Source organism: Hetaerina americana, unplaced genomic scaffold (assembly GCF_022747635.1).
Source record: "Hetaerina americana unplaced genomic scaffold, ioHetAmer1.1.p SCAF_16, whole genome shotgun sequence".
In the NCBI taxonomy this organism is placed as follows: Eukaryota; Metazoa; Arthropoda; class Insecta; order Odonata; family Calopterygidae; genus Hetaerina; species Hetaerina americana.
In genome coordinates, this window is record NW_027286719.1 from 1,679,615 (window position 1) to 1,695,979 (window position 16,365).

General features: G+C 36.7%; 1 protein-coding gene across 4 annotated transcripts in view; it reads left to right on the top strand.

Annotated features, from left to right (window-relative positions):
- The window catches only part of LOC139687027 (H/ACA ribonucleoprotein complex non-core subunit NAF1), a 31,639-nt gene that overhangs the window by 7,319 nt on the left and 7,955 nt on the right, over window positions 1–16,365 (top strand). For 3 of the 4 annotated variants that reach the window (XM_071584128.1, XM_071584127.1, XM_071584129.1), the window contains 8 exons: window positions 383–445; window positions 2,701–2,763; window positions 3,306–3,368; window positions 5,597–5,659; window positions 6,202–6,264; window positions 7,241–7,411; window positions 7,677–7,861; window positions 12,772–13,015. In XM_071584128.1, coding sequence (XP_071440229.1) covers window positions 383–445; window positions 2,701–2,763; window positions 3,306–3,368; window positions 5,597–5,659; window positions 6,202–6,264; window positions 7,241–7,411; window positions 7,677–7,861; window positions 12,772–13,015 — 915 coding nt within the window. The remainder of the gene's footprint in view (window positions 1–382; window positions 446–2,700; window positions 2,764–3,305; window positions 3,369–5,596; window positions 5,660–6,201; window positions 6,265–7,240; window positions 7,412–7,676; window positions 7,862–12,771; window positions 13,016–16,365) is intronic. The other variant, XM_071584130.1, reaches the window with a different exon arrangement.

Sequence of the window (16,365 nt, forward strand, 5' to 3'; positions counted from 1 at the left end):
ATCCCAGGTGTTTCTGTTGAACATAATTAAGGAAGTTTGTAAAATGAGTAATATTCTTTTGTTTAACTGTTGAGCGTCAATGTTGTTAATGTCGGTTGATGGAATCACTCTAAGATAGGACGCTGTAGAATATCTCTCTGTTGGGTTAAAGACTAAAATCTTTTCTTCTATCCTTCATGGGGTCATTTGAAAACCAGGTAGTGCCACGCAGGGTAATCAAAATATCCATTGGGAAATATTTTTCTCTAATGCTCTGCACCTCTTTTGGTTAAAGATGTGAAGGGACCGAGAAATTTTATTAAATATTTAGGAAGTTGTATTGAATTGAATTGTGTCGCACATTTTGGAGTGAAGATTTATTGCTCATATTGAATGATTTCAGTATGCCCGCCGTGGACCTGACCGTGGACGATGTGGGAGGTGATGTCAATAGCTCAGTGGAAAGGTGTGGTATTTTTCATTTCTCATTCTTTTGATATATATATATATATATATATATATATATATATATATATATATATATATATATATATATATATATATATATATATATATGCTAGTTCAAGTTCTTGTAATTACAATAATTTGCAGCTTAACCAAGTTGCTCCAGTGACAGTAATAATGTGATCAGTAATTTAATTGTTTTTATGATTATATTTTCTAATTCAGGTAGTCAGTATCCCCAGAATTTCTTTTGAACGTAATTGAGGAGGTGTGAGTGACCTGGTAATGTTGTAGGAGGCTTATTTACTTGGGAATGTTTGTAAATAATGACATTTGCAAAGTTTCTTTAATAATATCTGACGATCATTCAAAACAATTTCTAAAATGAGTCATATTCTTTTGTTTGGGTTTTGAGCGCCAATGTTTTTAACGGTGGTTGTAGGAATTTCCATACGATAGAAGGACACTGTAGAATATTTCGTCGTTGGGTAACGTAGTAATGGCGTGTCTTTTGGGGCTTATTTGGCAAACTAGATAGCACAATGGCGGGTATTCCAAATATCATCAATGGGGTAAGATTTCTCTCTAGAGCTCTAGATTTATTGTAATATAACTTGCGGCATAAAATTGTGGGCACCGGCTGCTATTTCTCAAACCATCTTCAAAATGGAAAAGAAAGGTATTTGAATCATCGCCAGGAAACCTCACAATGCTCCATCAAGGCCTATTTTCCATGAATTAAATTGGCTACCACTCCCGTACATCAACGTTATGCTTTTAATTCTACGTATAAAAAATAACAATAGCAACTATTTTCTTAACTCTGCCTATCATCATCATTACATGAGAAGGAGGAATGACATCCATATTGGGAATATAAAATTTAAAGCATTGAAATCAGGACCGAATGAAATGGGTATGAGATGTAACAAACCACCCGAAAGTATCAAGGATACAAAGGGAACTCCTGCATTCAAGCATAGTTAAAAAGATATCTACAGCGCAATATGATCTGCTCGGTTGACGAATATCTCAACAGTATTCCTGACCAGTAAGTTCATACTTATGGTTTTCCAAGATTATTCGGGTCTCCCACTGGGTCCACGTTCGTAGGTTTGGCACACCTACGAACGTGGACCCGGTGGGAGACCCAAATAATCTTGGAAAACATTATTCGCCGGGAAAGTACCAGATCATTCTTCTCATACTTATGGTTTCTAGCAATGGTAATGCCCTGATTCATGTTGGTGAGCAATGACTTTTCTGAATTTGATATTGTATGTGGATGTTACAGCCAATGTTCATGGATTTGTGCTAAACATTTATGTAACTTAGGCATAATTTCTTTTGTGTGTCTTAATTGGGCCTGTGTCTTTGCTCCTTTTTCATATGGCTTATATCATGTACATGCACCACCCACCTGGTATTTTTTATTGTGATCTCTGGGCAAATAAAAAGTAATAATAATAATAGCTCTGTTGCTAGGCAACCGTTATATGAACGGCAGGCATTGTTTTGTTTGGATGTAGGATAGGGTGGGGATGTCATTATGATGACGAAATATGATGGTTTTCTTGGTTGCCCTCTTCACAGCCTCAGATGGGGGATCTTCCATTTACAATATGGCAAGTCTCCTCTGATTAATATGGCTTGTAAGAGTCATGTAATTGAAGAGAGTTTTATCCTGTGATGTAGGAAGACGTAAGGCTGCGATTTAACAATAATTGAATGCTTACCCATTAATAGTTGTATTTGAGGCTTATAAATGCACAAAGAATACTTCACTAGGGTTGTGCAGGCGCTCAGTTTAACCAGGAGTAATAAAAATATGCATAATGGAGAAAGCAGTAGAATACATTGGATATCAATGCCATGTAGCACCTTTTTTATTACTTGATATCAACTTAAACTGTGGTGGGGCTGGCGAAACAAATTTTGATTCGAGGATATTTTAATGACGGCAGACTGTGAGATAATATGACAGTTGATCTTCCGTGCGTGCAATTAAAGATTCTCCATTTTCGTCTTTTAAAAAGTATATTTTCACATCGAGGCCAATGAATTGAGGGGTGATGAATTGAACTTAATTAGATGAATGGAGTTCTTATGGCAGTCTTTCACATGAGTTCAAAGAAAAAATCTCTGGAAACTTGGGTTTTAATGAAGTTTTGCGCCTCAATATAATCTCTCTGTAAAAGTGTAATGTTGTCCCACCTTTTTGGGTGAAGGTTAATAAGTGGTATTGAATCGTTTCAGTTTACCCACTGTTGACCTGACCGTGGGCGATGTGGAGGCGAGGGCCAAGGAGCTTGTTGCAAGGTGTGGCATATTTCATTTGTAGTTCTTTTGTTAAATGTGCAAGTAAAAATTCTAGTAATTACAATGATTTGCAGCCTAGCAAAGTTGGTCCAAAACAGTAATAATGTGATAAGTTACTTAATTGGTTTTTTAAGTATATATACCAATTCTAATAGTCATTATCCCAGGTGTTTCTTTTGAACATAATTAAGGAAGTTTGTAAAATAAGTAATATTCTTTTGTTTAACTGTTGAGCGTCAATGTTGTTAATGTCGGTTGATGGAATCACTCTAAGATAGGACGCTGTAGAATATCTCTCTGTTGGGTTAAAGACTAAAATCTTTTCTTCTATCCTTCATGGGGTCATTTGAAAACCAGGTAGTGCCACGCAGGGTAATCAAAATATCCATTGGGAAATATTTTTCTCTAATGCTCTGCACCTCTTTTGGTTAAAGATGTGAAGGGACCGAGAAATTTTATTAAATATTTAGGAAGTTGTATTGAATTGAATTGTGTCGCACATTTTGGAGTGAAGATTTATTGCTCATATTGAATGATTTCAGTATGCCCGCCGTGGACCTGACCGTGGACGATGTGGGAGGTGATGTCAATAGCTCAGTGGAAAGGTGTGGTATTTTTCATTCCTCATTCTTTTGATATATATATATATATATATATATATATATATATATATATATATATATATATATATGCTAGTTCAAGTTCTTGTAATTACAATAATTTGCAGCTTAACCAAGTTGCTCCAGTGACAGTAATAATGTGATCAATAATTTAATTGTTTTTATGATTATATTTTCTAATTCAGGTAGTCAGTATCCCCAGAATTTCTTTTGAACGTAAATGAGGTGTGAGTGACCTGGTAATGTTGTAGGAGGCTTATTTACTTGGGAATGTTTGTAAATAATGACATTTGCAAAGTTTCTTTAATAATATCTGACGATCATTCAAAACAATTTCTAAAATGAGTCATATTCTTTTGTTTGGGTTTTGAGCGCCAATGTTTTTAACGGTGGTTGTAGGAATTTCCATACGATAGAAGGACACTGTAGAATATTTCGTCGTTGGGTAACGTAGTAATGGCGTGTCTTTTGGGGCTTATTTGGCAAACTAGATAGCACAATGGCGGGTATTCCAAATATCATCAATCGGGTAAGATTTCTCTCTAGAGCTCTAGATTTATTGTAATATAACTTGCGGCATAAAATTGTGGGCACCGGCTGCTATTTCTCAAACCATCTTCAAAATGGAAAAGAAAGGTATTTGAATCATCGCCAGGAAACCTCACAATGCTCCATCAAGGCCTATTTTCCATGAATTAAATTTGATACCACTCCCGTACATCAACGTTATGCTTTTAATTCTATGTATAAAAAATAACAATAGCAACTATTTTCTTAACTCTGCCTATCATCATCATTACATGAGAGGGAGGAATGACATCCATATTGTGAATATAAAAACTAAAGCATTGAAATCAGGACCGAATGAAATGGGTATGAGATGTAACAAACCACCCAAAAGTATCAAGGATACAAAGGGAACTCCTGCATTCAAGCATAGTTAAAAAGATATCTACAGCGCAATATGATCTGCTCGGTTGACGAATATCTCAACAGTATTCCTGACCAGTAAGTTCATACTTATGGTTTTCCAAGATTATTCGGGTCTCCCACTGGGTCCACGTTCGTAGGTTTGGCACACCTACGAACGTGGACCCGGTGGGAGACCCAAATAATCTTGGAAAACATTATTCGCCGGGAAAGTACCAGATCATTCTTCTCATACTTATGGTTTCTAGCAATGGTCATGCTCTGATTCATGTTGGTGAGCAATGACTTTTCTGAATTTGATATTGTATGTCCGTGTTACAGCCAATGTTCATGGATTTGTGCCAAACATTTATGTAACTTAGGCATAATTTCTTTTGTGTGTCTTAATTGGGCCTGTGTCTTTGCTCCTTTTTCATATGGCTTATATTATGTTCATGCACCACCCACCTGGTATTTTTTATTGTGATCTCTAGGCAAATAAAAAGTAATAATAATAATAGCTCTGTTGCTAGGCAACCGTTATATGAACGGCAGGCATTGTTTTGTTTGGATGTAGGATAGGGTGGGGATGTCATTATGATGACGAAATATGATGGTTTTCTTGGTTGCCCTCTTCACAGCCTCAGATGGGGGATCTTCCATTTACAATATGGCAAGTCTCCTCTGATTAATATGGCTTGTAAGAGTCATGTAATTGAAGAGAGTTTTATCCTGTGATGTAGGAAGACGTAAGGCTGCGATTTAACAATAATTGAATACTTACCCATTAATAGTTGTATTTGAGGCTTATAAATGCACAAAGAATACTTCACTAGGGTTGTGCAGGCGCTCAGTTTAACCAGGAGTAATAAAAATATGCATAATTGAGAAAGCAGTAGAATACTTTGGATATCAATGCCATGTAGCACCTTTTTTATTACTTGATATCAACTTAAACTGTGGTGGGGCTGGCGAAACAAATGTTGATTCGAGGATATTTTAATGACGGCAGACTGTGAGATAATATGACAGTTGATCTTCCGTGCGTGGAATTAAAGATTCTCCATTTTCATCTTTTAAAAAGTATATTTTCACATCGAGGCCAATGAATTGAGGGGTGATGAATTGAACTTAATTAGATGAAGGCAGTTCTTACAGCAGTCTTTCACATGAGTTCAAAGAAAAAAGCTGTGGAAACTTGGGTGTTAATGAAGTTTTGCGCCTCAATATAATCTCTCTGTAAAAGTGTAATGTTGTCCCACCTTTTTGGGTGAAGGTTAATAAGAGGTATTGAATCGTTTCAGTTTACCCACTGTTGACCTGACCGTGGACGATGTGGAGGCGAGGGCCAAGGAGCTTGTTGCAAGGTGTGGCATATTTCATTTGTAGTTCTTTTGTTAAATGTGCAAGTAAAAAATCAAGTAATTACAATGGTTTGCAGCCTAACAAAGTTGGTCCAAAACAGTAATGATGTGATAAGTTACTTAATTGGTTTTTTAAGTATATATACCAATTCTAATAGTCAATATCCCAGGTGTTTCTGTTGAACATAATTAAGGAAGTTTGTAAAATGAGTAATATTCTTTTGTTTAACTGTTGAGCGTCAATGTTGTTAATGTCGGTTGATGGAATCACTCTAAGATAGGACGCTGTAGAATATCTCTCTGTTGGGTTAAAGACTAAAATCTTTTCTTCTATCCTTCATGGGGTCATTTGAAAACCAGGTAGTGCCACGCAGGGTAATCAAAATATCCATTAAGAAACATTTTTGTCTAATGCCCTGCAGCTCTTTTGGTTAAAGATGTGAAGGGAACGAGAAATTTTATTGAATATTTAGGAAGTTGTATTGAATTGGATTGTATCGCACATTTTGGAGTGAAGATTTATTGCTCATATTGAATGATTTCAGCGTGCCCGCCGTGGACCTGACCGTGGACGATGTGGGAGGTGATGTCAATAGCTCAGTGGAAAGGTGTGGTATTTTTCATTCCTCATTCTTTTGATATATATATATATGCTAGTTCAAGTTCTTGTAATTACAATAATTTGCAGCTTAACCAAGTTGCTCCAGTGACAGTAATAATGTGATCAGTAATTTAATTGTTTTTATGATTATATTTTCTAATTCAGGTAGTCAGTATCCCCAGAATTTCTTTTGAACGTAATTGAGGTGGTGTGAGTGACCTGGTAATGTTGTAGGAGGCCTATTTACTTGGGAGTGTTTGTAAATAATGACATTTGCAATGTTCGTTAATCACTGTAATATCTGACGATCATTCAAAACAGTTTCTGAAATGAGTAATATTCTTTTGTTTGGGTGATAGTGCCAATGTTTTCAATTTTGGTTGTAGGAATTTCTCTTAAATAGGACACTAGAATTATTGGGCGTTGGGTAACGTAGTAAAGGTACGCATTTGTTCTTTTGCAGCTCATTTTGCGAGCTAGATGGCAAGATGTCAGGTGTTCCAGATATCCATTGGTAAAGATTTTTCTCTAAAGCTCTACACCATTGATAATAATAATGTAAAATGAAGGATAAATTTTAATGTACATTTTGGAACGTGTGACACCAAAGGCTTGTGTGCTTGGCGTACTCATAATTACCAAATTTCTTTCTTTTGTGCAAATGATAGAAAATGCCAAAGAAATAAAATGTCACTAAGGTTGCCCCTTGCTAGGCACGAAAATTATTATTTCCTGGAAACTTGACTCTTTCATTAATATATAATCTGTGTTCTGAGCGCATAAGTGGTGAAATTCGACGGTTGTGTATGCGCGAAGGTGGATGTTGTCAAATGATGCAAGTTTTTAATTGATTGTGTAACTAACTAATTTTCAAAAACGTTGTGATTGCTTCATCCATGGTGATGGTAGGTAGTTCATCTATTCAGCTAATATTTTTACTTAATCCATGCGCGGGGATAATGTTTTCTTTCTTTCTTTGTTAGTGAAGGGCAAAAAATGAATCTGAGCGAGAACAATGAAAAGACAAATGGGGGACACCAGACCACTGATCAAGAAAATGTGTTAAATCCTGCCAAGGTTTCAAGCAGTGATGACGTAATACAGGAGGGAGAAAGTAGCTCCTCAGATAGTGTATCTGAGGATTCTAGTGATAGGTAGGTAATCCTTGTGTTTTATTCTATATATAGTGCTTGATTTTCAGGGTTTCAATATTTTTTTAAGGAAAACTGTGAAGTTCTTACTAAATTACTTGTCTTTTGTTTTTCTCTTAATATGATGTCTAACATTCAGAATGTTAGGGTAACCTAACTTCTCTTTCATTCAATAATGAATGCAAAGTCAATGTAGTGACTTCAAAGTTTATGTTGCTTCCATTAAACAAAAGTACTATATAATGGTATTGTAAACCTTAACTTTCAGTGACATCCAGCTTGTGGAAGTCGTCCACAGAGCATCCAATTTGTCTGAAAGGCAGCACCCAGCAAATAGTTTCCATAGTGATGATGTGTTTGGATACCTTTCTCCAATTGAAGATTTGGACATTACGGTGCCTGAGGAAGAGTGCCTGCAAATTGGGCACATCCAGAGTATTACGGGGAACATTGGTAATTGATCAATTTTACTTAGAGTATCCTTTTTTGTAATATTGTACAAGTTTTGGATAATATCGGTATTAATTTATCATTTATTCTTTACTGTGGAGAGAAGTAAAAAAAATTGAAGATTGAAATTTCATCTGGTCATACACAAGCAAGATTGAGAGCATGTACATATATCCTTTGGAGACTTCCTCTATCCTGTGGGCATGGGTTAATTTTGACTTATACCTTGAAAAGTTTACTAGTCATTATTAACATGATACAAGTGATTGATCAAGGTGGTGATCATGCCCCTTTTAATTTAAGTTCTCTCCCTGGTATATGCAAGTTGCTTGTCCCAGCTTGGAAATGTGGAGGTGTTTCCTTCTTGTCTTCCATTTATCATTTATTTATTTGCCCAGCGATTTGTCTGTACATACAAATGAAGGGCATTCCAAGAAAATAACTACTGAAACACAATCAATTATTGCCGTGTGAATTCATCCACCGAGTGGAAAATATGATTTCATCTTGTTATTTTACAATGATAAAATATAAGATATGCCTTAGAGAAACAGAAAAATGCATGCATCGTTTTTGAGAATTGGTTATAATAAAACTACGGCTTATCATACCTTGGCGAAAAATATTCATTTTGGTCATAAAAACAACTCAATTAAAAAATATTTAACCTAGATTTATGAACATCTGATGATTTAGTATCTTTTTTTGCCTGCCAGTAAATGATTATCAATTATCAAGCAAGTAGTCCGTTTTTAAAACTGCTTGATCTAAAGCCTTTGCTAGGTTTCTTAGGGCGTACAAAGCTTACTGCATATATGTTCATTCCAGCTAAAGCTTTCGTAAATTATTATACTTAAAAAGTTGGTACGGCTAACTTTCTTCAGAAGATTATCTTTGGCGTAAAGATTCATTTCAATGGTTGCTTTTTTCTTAAATTTTTTATAGTTTGCTTTTTCAAAACTTATTTTAAGCTCATTGTTTGTGAGCCAGTCTCCTAATAGTGCTGCACAATACGTAAATGGATAAATCAATAAACATTTAAAACCCAAGAGCTTGAAAAAGGATACCGCAACTATTGTTTTCTTATCAAGTAATTTTCCTTAAAAATATTATAACTCTATTTAAGGAGTCAGGGTCATTCCCTTAAATATTACTTAGATCACCCCTTTTTTAAAAGGGTCTCCTGACCTCTCGTATTTGTCACGCTGGGCCAGGATTTGGTACACTCCAGCAATGTGTCATTCTTGTAACTTGGTATTAAATTCATGTTTTCTGCATAAAGGATTATTGCATCCCTCTATACAGGATATATCTACCTGTACATAGGTTGTTAAATCATTTATATAAATTAAGAACACTACGGGACGTAGTATACGAGGGTCATCCGGAAAGTAGTACCCGTTCGTGAAATAGACACAAAAGTAAATATTAACAAACATAAAAAATTTTATTTGAAAGAGGAAAACTACTTCTCAACATAATATCCAAGCAAATTAAGGCATTTGTCATAACGTGTGACAAGTTTCTGTATTCCTGCTGCATAGTCCTTCGCCGCCAGCTCATTGAGATACGCGAGGGACCCATCTTGCACAAATTTTTGCATAATGCAGATGGTGTTTAACAATTTCATGAACAATTGTTCGAGAAACATTGGGAAAATGCTCACAGATGTCATCAATTGTGACGCGCCGATCGTTCCTCACGAATTCGTCAACTGAGCTCACCAGTTGGTCTGTAATGACAGACGGTCTCCCCGAACGCTCATCGTCGTGTGTGTTCCCCCTCCCCATGTTGAAGTTGCGACACCACCGCCGAACAGACGACTCGTCCATTACATTGTCTCCATACACCTCCTTTAATTGGCGATGAATATCACATGGGCGAACGTTTCTTGCATTGAGGAATTTAATCACTGCCCTCACTTCACAACTGGCGGCGTTCTCAATTTTTTTAAACATTGTAAACAATCACAGAAACAACACAGGCAATGCTAGCGTCACGCAACTTGGCTCAGAGAAGGCAGACAAGCCACTGAAGCTATCTGACCTCGTCCAGCGGCTACTCGCGTCGTCAGCACTTCATGCGGCACGAACGGGTACTACTTTCCGGATGACCCTCGTACATCCTTGTGGCATACTGAGTTGTGTACTGTTTGTGTAATGGATAAGTGACTGCTTCGTGTATTTTTAGAGTAGGTAGTTACAACCTCCACTTCCTGCTTTGTGTTTTTGAGGTAGGATTTAAACCATCTGTGTGCTATTCCCCTTATTCCACCATGTTCTAATTTTTCCAGCAACAAAGGGTGGCCTACACAGTCAAAGGCTCAAGAAATATCACTAAAGATTCCCAGGGTGACTTCGTTATTATCTAACCCCGTCACAATTTTATCGATGAAACAAGCTGAAGCAGATCTGGTACTTTTTCCTCTTGTAAACCATGTTGTGCTGAATTTAGAACTTTAATACTTTTCTAAAAAGACATATCTTTCTTTCATTAATTGTTCAATAATTTTTGAAAAATTATACAGGGGTGTAATTGGCCGATCATTCCTAACATGCTCCCAGGCTCCATTGTTAAACAGAGGCTTAATTCTAGATATTTTAAGCAGATCTGGGAACTTGGCATTTGTGAAAGACTCATTATATGAACAAAGGGTTTGCAAATTACACCTGTACATTTTTTAATGACCAACACTGGAGTATCGTCAATTCCAATAGATAGCTTATTTTTTAAGATTATATGCAACGTTCAGTAATTCCTTTTCTGAGACTGGGGAAATAAAAATAGAGCTGGATACATGATGTTTACATTGAAAGTCGTCAGAAATCATAAAAGGCTTGGCCTGCTTTAAGTTTTCGGGTATGTTTATGGATGTAGTGCGTATGAAGTTAGCTAAACATGCTGAAATGGACATTTGGTTGCCATTTTCATTTCTTAGCATTAAGTTTTCTGCACTTTCCACACTTTTTCTTTTGAGTTTCCCTGTTTACAGTTTCCCACATAGTACTGTTTTATTTTTGGAATTTGCAGGAAAATAATTATGCCTAGGATTGTTGGGGTTTTTTTGAAAGGTAGGATATTTTTTCTTGGCCAACTTGTCAGCCTTAAAAAATAAGAACACTTCTCAATCTCTTTATCCCACCCCACTCTTTGAGATTATTACCAGCTCCTTTAACTTCATTTGTTGTCCAAAATGTTCTATTTGTCTTTTTTGGTGCAATTAGTGTTTTGGGGAAACAGCTCTCAAGTACAAGTTTTTCTCAGTGTAAAATCTTTGGTAAACCTTAGGGGTTTCATTAGTTGGGGCAGTCCCTACCACCATTTCACCATAGATCAATGACGGAATATCAACTTTTTTAGCCAATCTCTCATGGCCCAGGGTGACAAGTATGAGGGGTCGGGAGACCCTTTTAAAAAAGGGGTGATCCAAGTAATATTTAAGGGAATGACCCTGACTCCTTAAATAGAGTTTTAACATTTTTAAGGAAACTTACTTGATAAGAAAACAATAGTTGCGGTATCCTTTTTCAGGGTCTTGGTTTTAAATGTTTATTGATTTATCTATTTAATAATAGGGTATTGAGGTTATAAACCTTCTGATAGTGGTGCAAAATGACCATGACCATCGACGCATCCCAATAAATAAAACTACTTGTGTCATGCCTGTCGTTCCCCTGAAAGATCTGACACCCGAAATATATGATGCTGCTCTGGTGAAGCTGAGGGTGCCCAGAGGCATTCCAAGGAATCCATCCTCAGCCCTTCAGTCAGTAGTCGAATTTTCGAACGACATGGCCATCATGTCCCCTGTATTCCACAAAGTAGTAGTTTTAGGGGAGGTGACCAATAGCAAACGTCATTTGCGCCATTAGGGATGGATGGGAAAGAAAGGGTGGAGAGAAACCCGGCCTTGGCATTATCCTGCTCTTGTCTAAAACCCCCAAGGGGTCCATAGTTTAACATCCCATCTGATGGATGTTGTACTCACTCAAAGTGCTCTCCACAAAGTTATTCAATATATATGTCCTGGGTTTCACCGCAGTAAGGTGCATAGGCAAAGATAAAGAAGTTGTACCATCAGGGTGATGGGAAGGAGGAGTGGGAAAAAAGCTGTTCTTGGCCCATTAGGTAAAGGATCATGAGCTGCAAATGATTGAGTGGGCACAATTGTGATGGGAGGTGGAATGATCGTTCCTTGCAACTCAGTTGGGGTATTCAGGCAGGGAGAAGAGCATGGAAGATGCTTAGTTACTGATATTGAAGAGGGAAGGAGCTTATGCCTGGCTGCACTCAGGGGTGGAAAGAGTTGGTGGTGGCGGCTAAAAAGAGAAACAAATGGCATTTGTGAGAAGAAAGTGACCTAATGCGACATTTTCATCTCAAAAAGTGACATATCTCTGATATAGATGATGGAATGCAGTATGACTGGGAGGGGCAGGTAAAATGGGATGCTAATAACACTCCAAAAATAAATGGAAATTAAATTATTAGTGTGATTAAAGGATATTGATTTTTAGTTATTTTGCAAAAGCTGGAACCTAAGGGAAACAGTGCAAGGCAAAACTAAAAAAAATTGGCCACCTAGTGAAGCCAAAAATTAGGGTGAAATAAAGGACTAATATTTTTCATTCAAATATTTACACAGAGCAGTGCTAGGATTTGGATACCGCCATAATACCCCAAATTCTCTTTCTTTCTTTTTTTTGTTCCTGTAATCCAGTATTTAATGTTAAACAATTGCTTACATTTTCAAAGAACTTATGAGGCATATAGTTAAGTGCCAACTAGCATTGAGTGCGTAGCTCAGCGTTGAAAGTTTCCCCGGAAAATTTATGCCACTAACCTGATTGCTTTCCATCACCCATGTTAACAATGTGTTGATCTTCTAATGTAAGTGTTAATTTTTATTTCAGTGGTGATCCGGGCTTGTACGCGGAGACCGGTTCTGGATAATGGCACAATTCTATTCGTCGAACATGGCCGTAGGGCAATTGGAGAAATATGTGATGTTTTCGGCCAGGTGAAGGAGCCGTATTATGCAATCAGGGTGAATTCAGAGGAGCATGCCTACCGCCTCGGCCTGAATACAGGAGTAGAGGTGCAATGTGTACCCAAAACTGAGTACACCAACTTCACCTTCGCCAATCAGTTGAGGAAGTAAGTTCCTTCTTTATCACGCACATTTATACATTATTCTTAAGAGTTTTGCTGTGATTTTATTTTAATGTCTCTTAGGAAACTTATTTCAATAGTCTAATTTCCATGTCCCCATTTTTTTATTGTAAAATGATTTAAGTGTGTTTCAGTTTCCCAAAACTCATTCCAGGGTTTACTCTCATTTTTAATTTTATTGGTTCTAATTATTAATTTTCGTGAAATCCAGATCCTTAAAAAAGAGTGTTTACAAAATAATTGTGTTTGAGAACTTAAGAAGTGAAAAAATAAATATCTCCATTAGAGCACAAAAACATTATTTGCATCTAAATGGAATATTTAGCAAAGAAGTACCATATTTTCAGGCCCATAAGACACTTTGGTGTCTTATGGGCCTAGGATACGCTGATATGTAAATGTGCAATGTGCCAAAAAATACTTGCTGCAGTGGAACCTCATAATATAAGCATAATCCACTCCGCGATATGTCTCGTAAAGCAAAACATTCCTTTGGTGAAACAAGTTAAACATTTAAATTAATGTAACAAAGGACAATGCATTCCATGCCGGAAAAAATAATTAATGTTTAAGGTATATTCAATGAAAAGTATTATTCATTGTTTTGGATAATGGATCACGTTCACCGTTTTGTCTATCGTGGAATGAAGCAATCGGGAATGTGAACTCGATTTGTAAAAATAAGCTATCTCGAGACATTTGTTTTTGCTGATTCTTCCAAATTTGGTGTAAATGTGACTCAGAACGATCTTTGAATAAATTTATGGCTTTAATCACCAATGCCATATTAGGACGATGCCTTCAAAAGTTTCCCGTGACCTCCAGATCTCATCTAGCCTGCTGTTTTAGACGCAGCACTTTTGAAGGCTAGTGGAGTTGGTTAATGGATGGTGAACAAGCAGGGGTTTGATTTTCCAATTTGCAACTTGCGCAGCATTGAAGAACTAAATGTCATTCTTTTAAAGCGAACTTTTAAAGAACTCATTGCTCATTTTGGAAAAATATTATACCTATTGCATAGAGTGCATCGTATGAAAATTTTAGTAGTGTTTCCTGGCGAAAGGAAGGGGAAAGCTTTTTGATTTTCATCATTTGAGTCTCATTATTGCTTCATTGCTGAGGGCAGTATCGGATTGATCAGACAACCAATGGCTCATTTTCAGCGCAAAGTTAACACCAAGTGTAATTATGGCTCCTAAAATTAAATAAAACAGCAATTCCTGGTGGAACCTCATACAATGAGCATAATTTGTTCAGGGATATTTTGCTTATATTGAAACACTCGTTTAGCGAAACAATTATTCAGACAATGTAAAGTAATTTAAAATATGATTATGTGTTTCATGCCAAAAAAAATAGTCTACAAAGTTTATTCAAAGAAAATTATGCGTACATTTTTAAGAATTTTGGATTATCTTCATTTTTACTTCTAGCGCGGAATGAAGCTACTAGGAATACAAATTCTATTTGTAAAAACAAAAAAGAATCAAAATAACTTGTTATTATTTATGATTTGTAGCTAATTGCTTTTTAATTGAAAGCTCTCTATGGGCACTTACTTGCCGATGCTTAAAACTTTAGTAAAATGCGATTCAACACTATCGTTAAATGCATGTCTAGTGCCGTGTTGCCTACATTGGCACAAAAATGGCAGCGTGCGACAGCCTTTGATTGGTTTTTGCACAGGCTGTGCTTTCTTCTCTGCTGTCCTCCTCCGAAGAAGATCCTCAAAATAGGCATCTATGTTGGCGATTCCACCCTTGTTCAGTGTGAACCATTTTCTGCTCAATTATTTTTTCAAGTTGCGAAATTTGTAAGAGTCAATGGGGGTCAAATAGGGTGAGTATGGTGAATCTTGTATTAATACCAATGTCAATTCCTTTATTTGGCCATTGAACCTACCCAGGTTAAATGATGACCTCAGTGCACCTGTTCATGGTCATGGAGGAAGTGAATATTTTTTCTTTTCCAAATGAGGATGTTTTTTCCTAGATAACTTTACTTAACCAGTGCATTAATGACGCATAATACTCTCCATTTATTCTTGTCTGTTTTACGGGTAATTGATGTAGATGGATCCAGGTGTATCCCGGACAGAGTGGCCATCACCTTGTCTGCTAATTTCACTTGTCTTTGCTGCTTTTACTCAGAGCCTGATTGCCTTTAGAAACCCATTGTTTCGAATGCTCCTTTGTCTCTGGAGGGTAGTGGTGCGTGAATGTTTTATCCACAGTTATTTACCATGCCAGAAACTTGTCAGGATTTTGATGGAAGAGCTTCAAGTTAGCTTCTGAAGCGGCCCTGGCCCCATGACACCCATCTGGCTGAGATTTATTTTACATCCAGTTTTTGCAATCAGCTGTTTTCCAAACTTGGCTTCATTGCTCACTGAAAACCATATCCTGGACGTTTTCAATCATTTTGAGGAAGTCATTTCTGCTGGATATACCGAATGATGTTCATCAGTTGTGGATGAATTGTTGTAACTCATTTGTAAATAGTTGTAAACCCAGGAGCAGTTGTGCCATGAACTTCATCAAACTTAGCTCTGATCACTTTTGGTCGTACATCTTTTAATTAGAAGCGTTTAATCACCACGCAGAAGTAATTTTTTTAAAGGATGAAGAAAGAATCGTAGACTTAGCTTTTCTACATGAAAGAATTTATTACCTACGACTAGTTTTGCTAAGTATAAATATATATAAATAAAGTCAAATTTGGATGGTTTAATAACACAATTTTGAGATGATTTCCTGATTTCCCTTGTTTCGTTATTTTTTTTTTAGCCTTTCATTTTCCACTAAAAGAAATTCAGTGTAAATGCTTAAAATAGAAAACAATCATGAACTTTGTTTTTGAAATCAAACTTATTGCATGCATATCATAAAGAATAAAAGTAACTTACTCTGTCGGAAGGGTACTCATCACCAGTTATGTCACCTCTGAATGATTTACGAGGGCGGTTCAATAAGTACCTGTGTTAGAAATGAAGAAACCATTTTTTTTCAAAAACTTTTATTTATATTTCTTAACATAGTCTCCTTTTAGTAAGATACACTTCTCCCAACATTCCGGCCATTTTTTTTAACCCCTCCAAAAAAATAGGATTTGTCGAACTCTCCAAAATACGCCTCTGTCTCGGCGATAACTTCCTCGTTTGAGCTAAATTTTTTTCCCGCGAGCCATTTGTTCATGTTAGGGAATAAGAAAAAGTCGCAGAGAGCCAGATTGGGTGAATATGGGGGGGTGCGGCAGCAATTCATAACGTAGTTCATGCAGTTTGGCGGCGACAACCCCGGATGAATGTGCTGGTGCGTAGGCTGGTGCAATGGCTC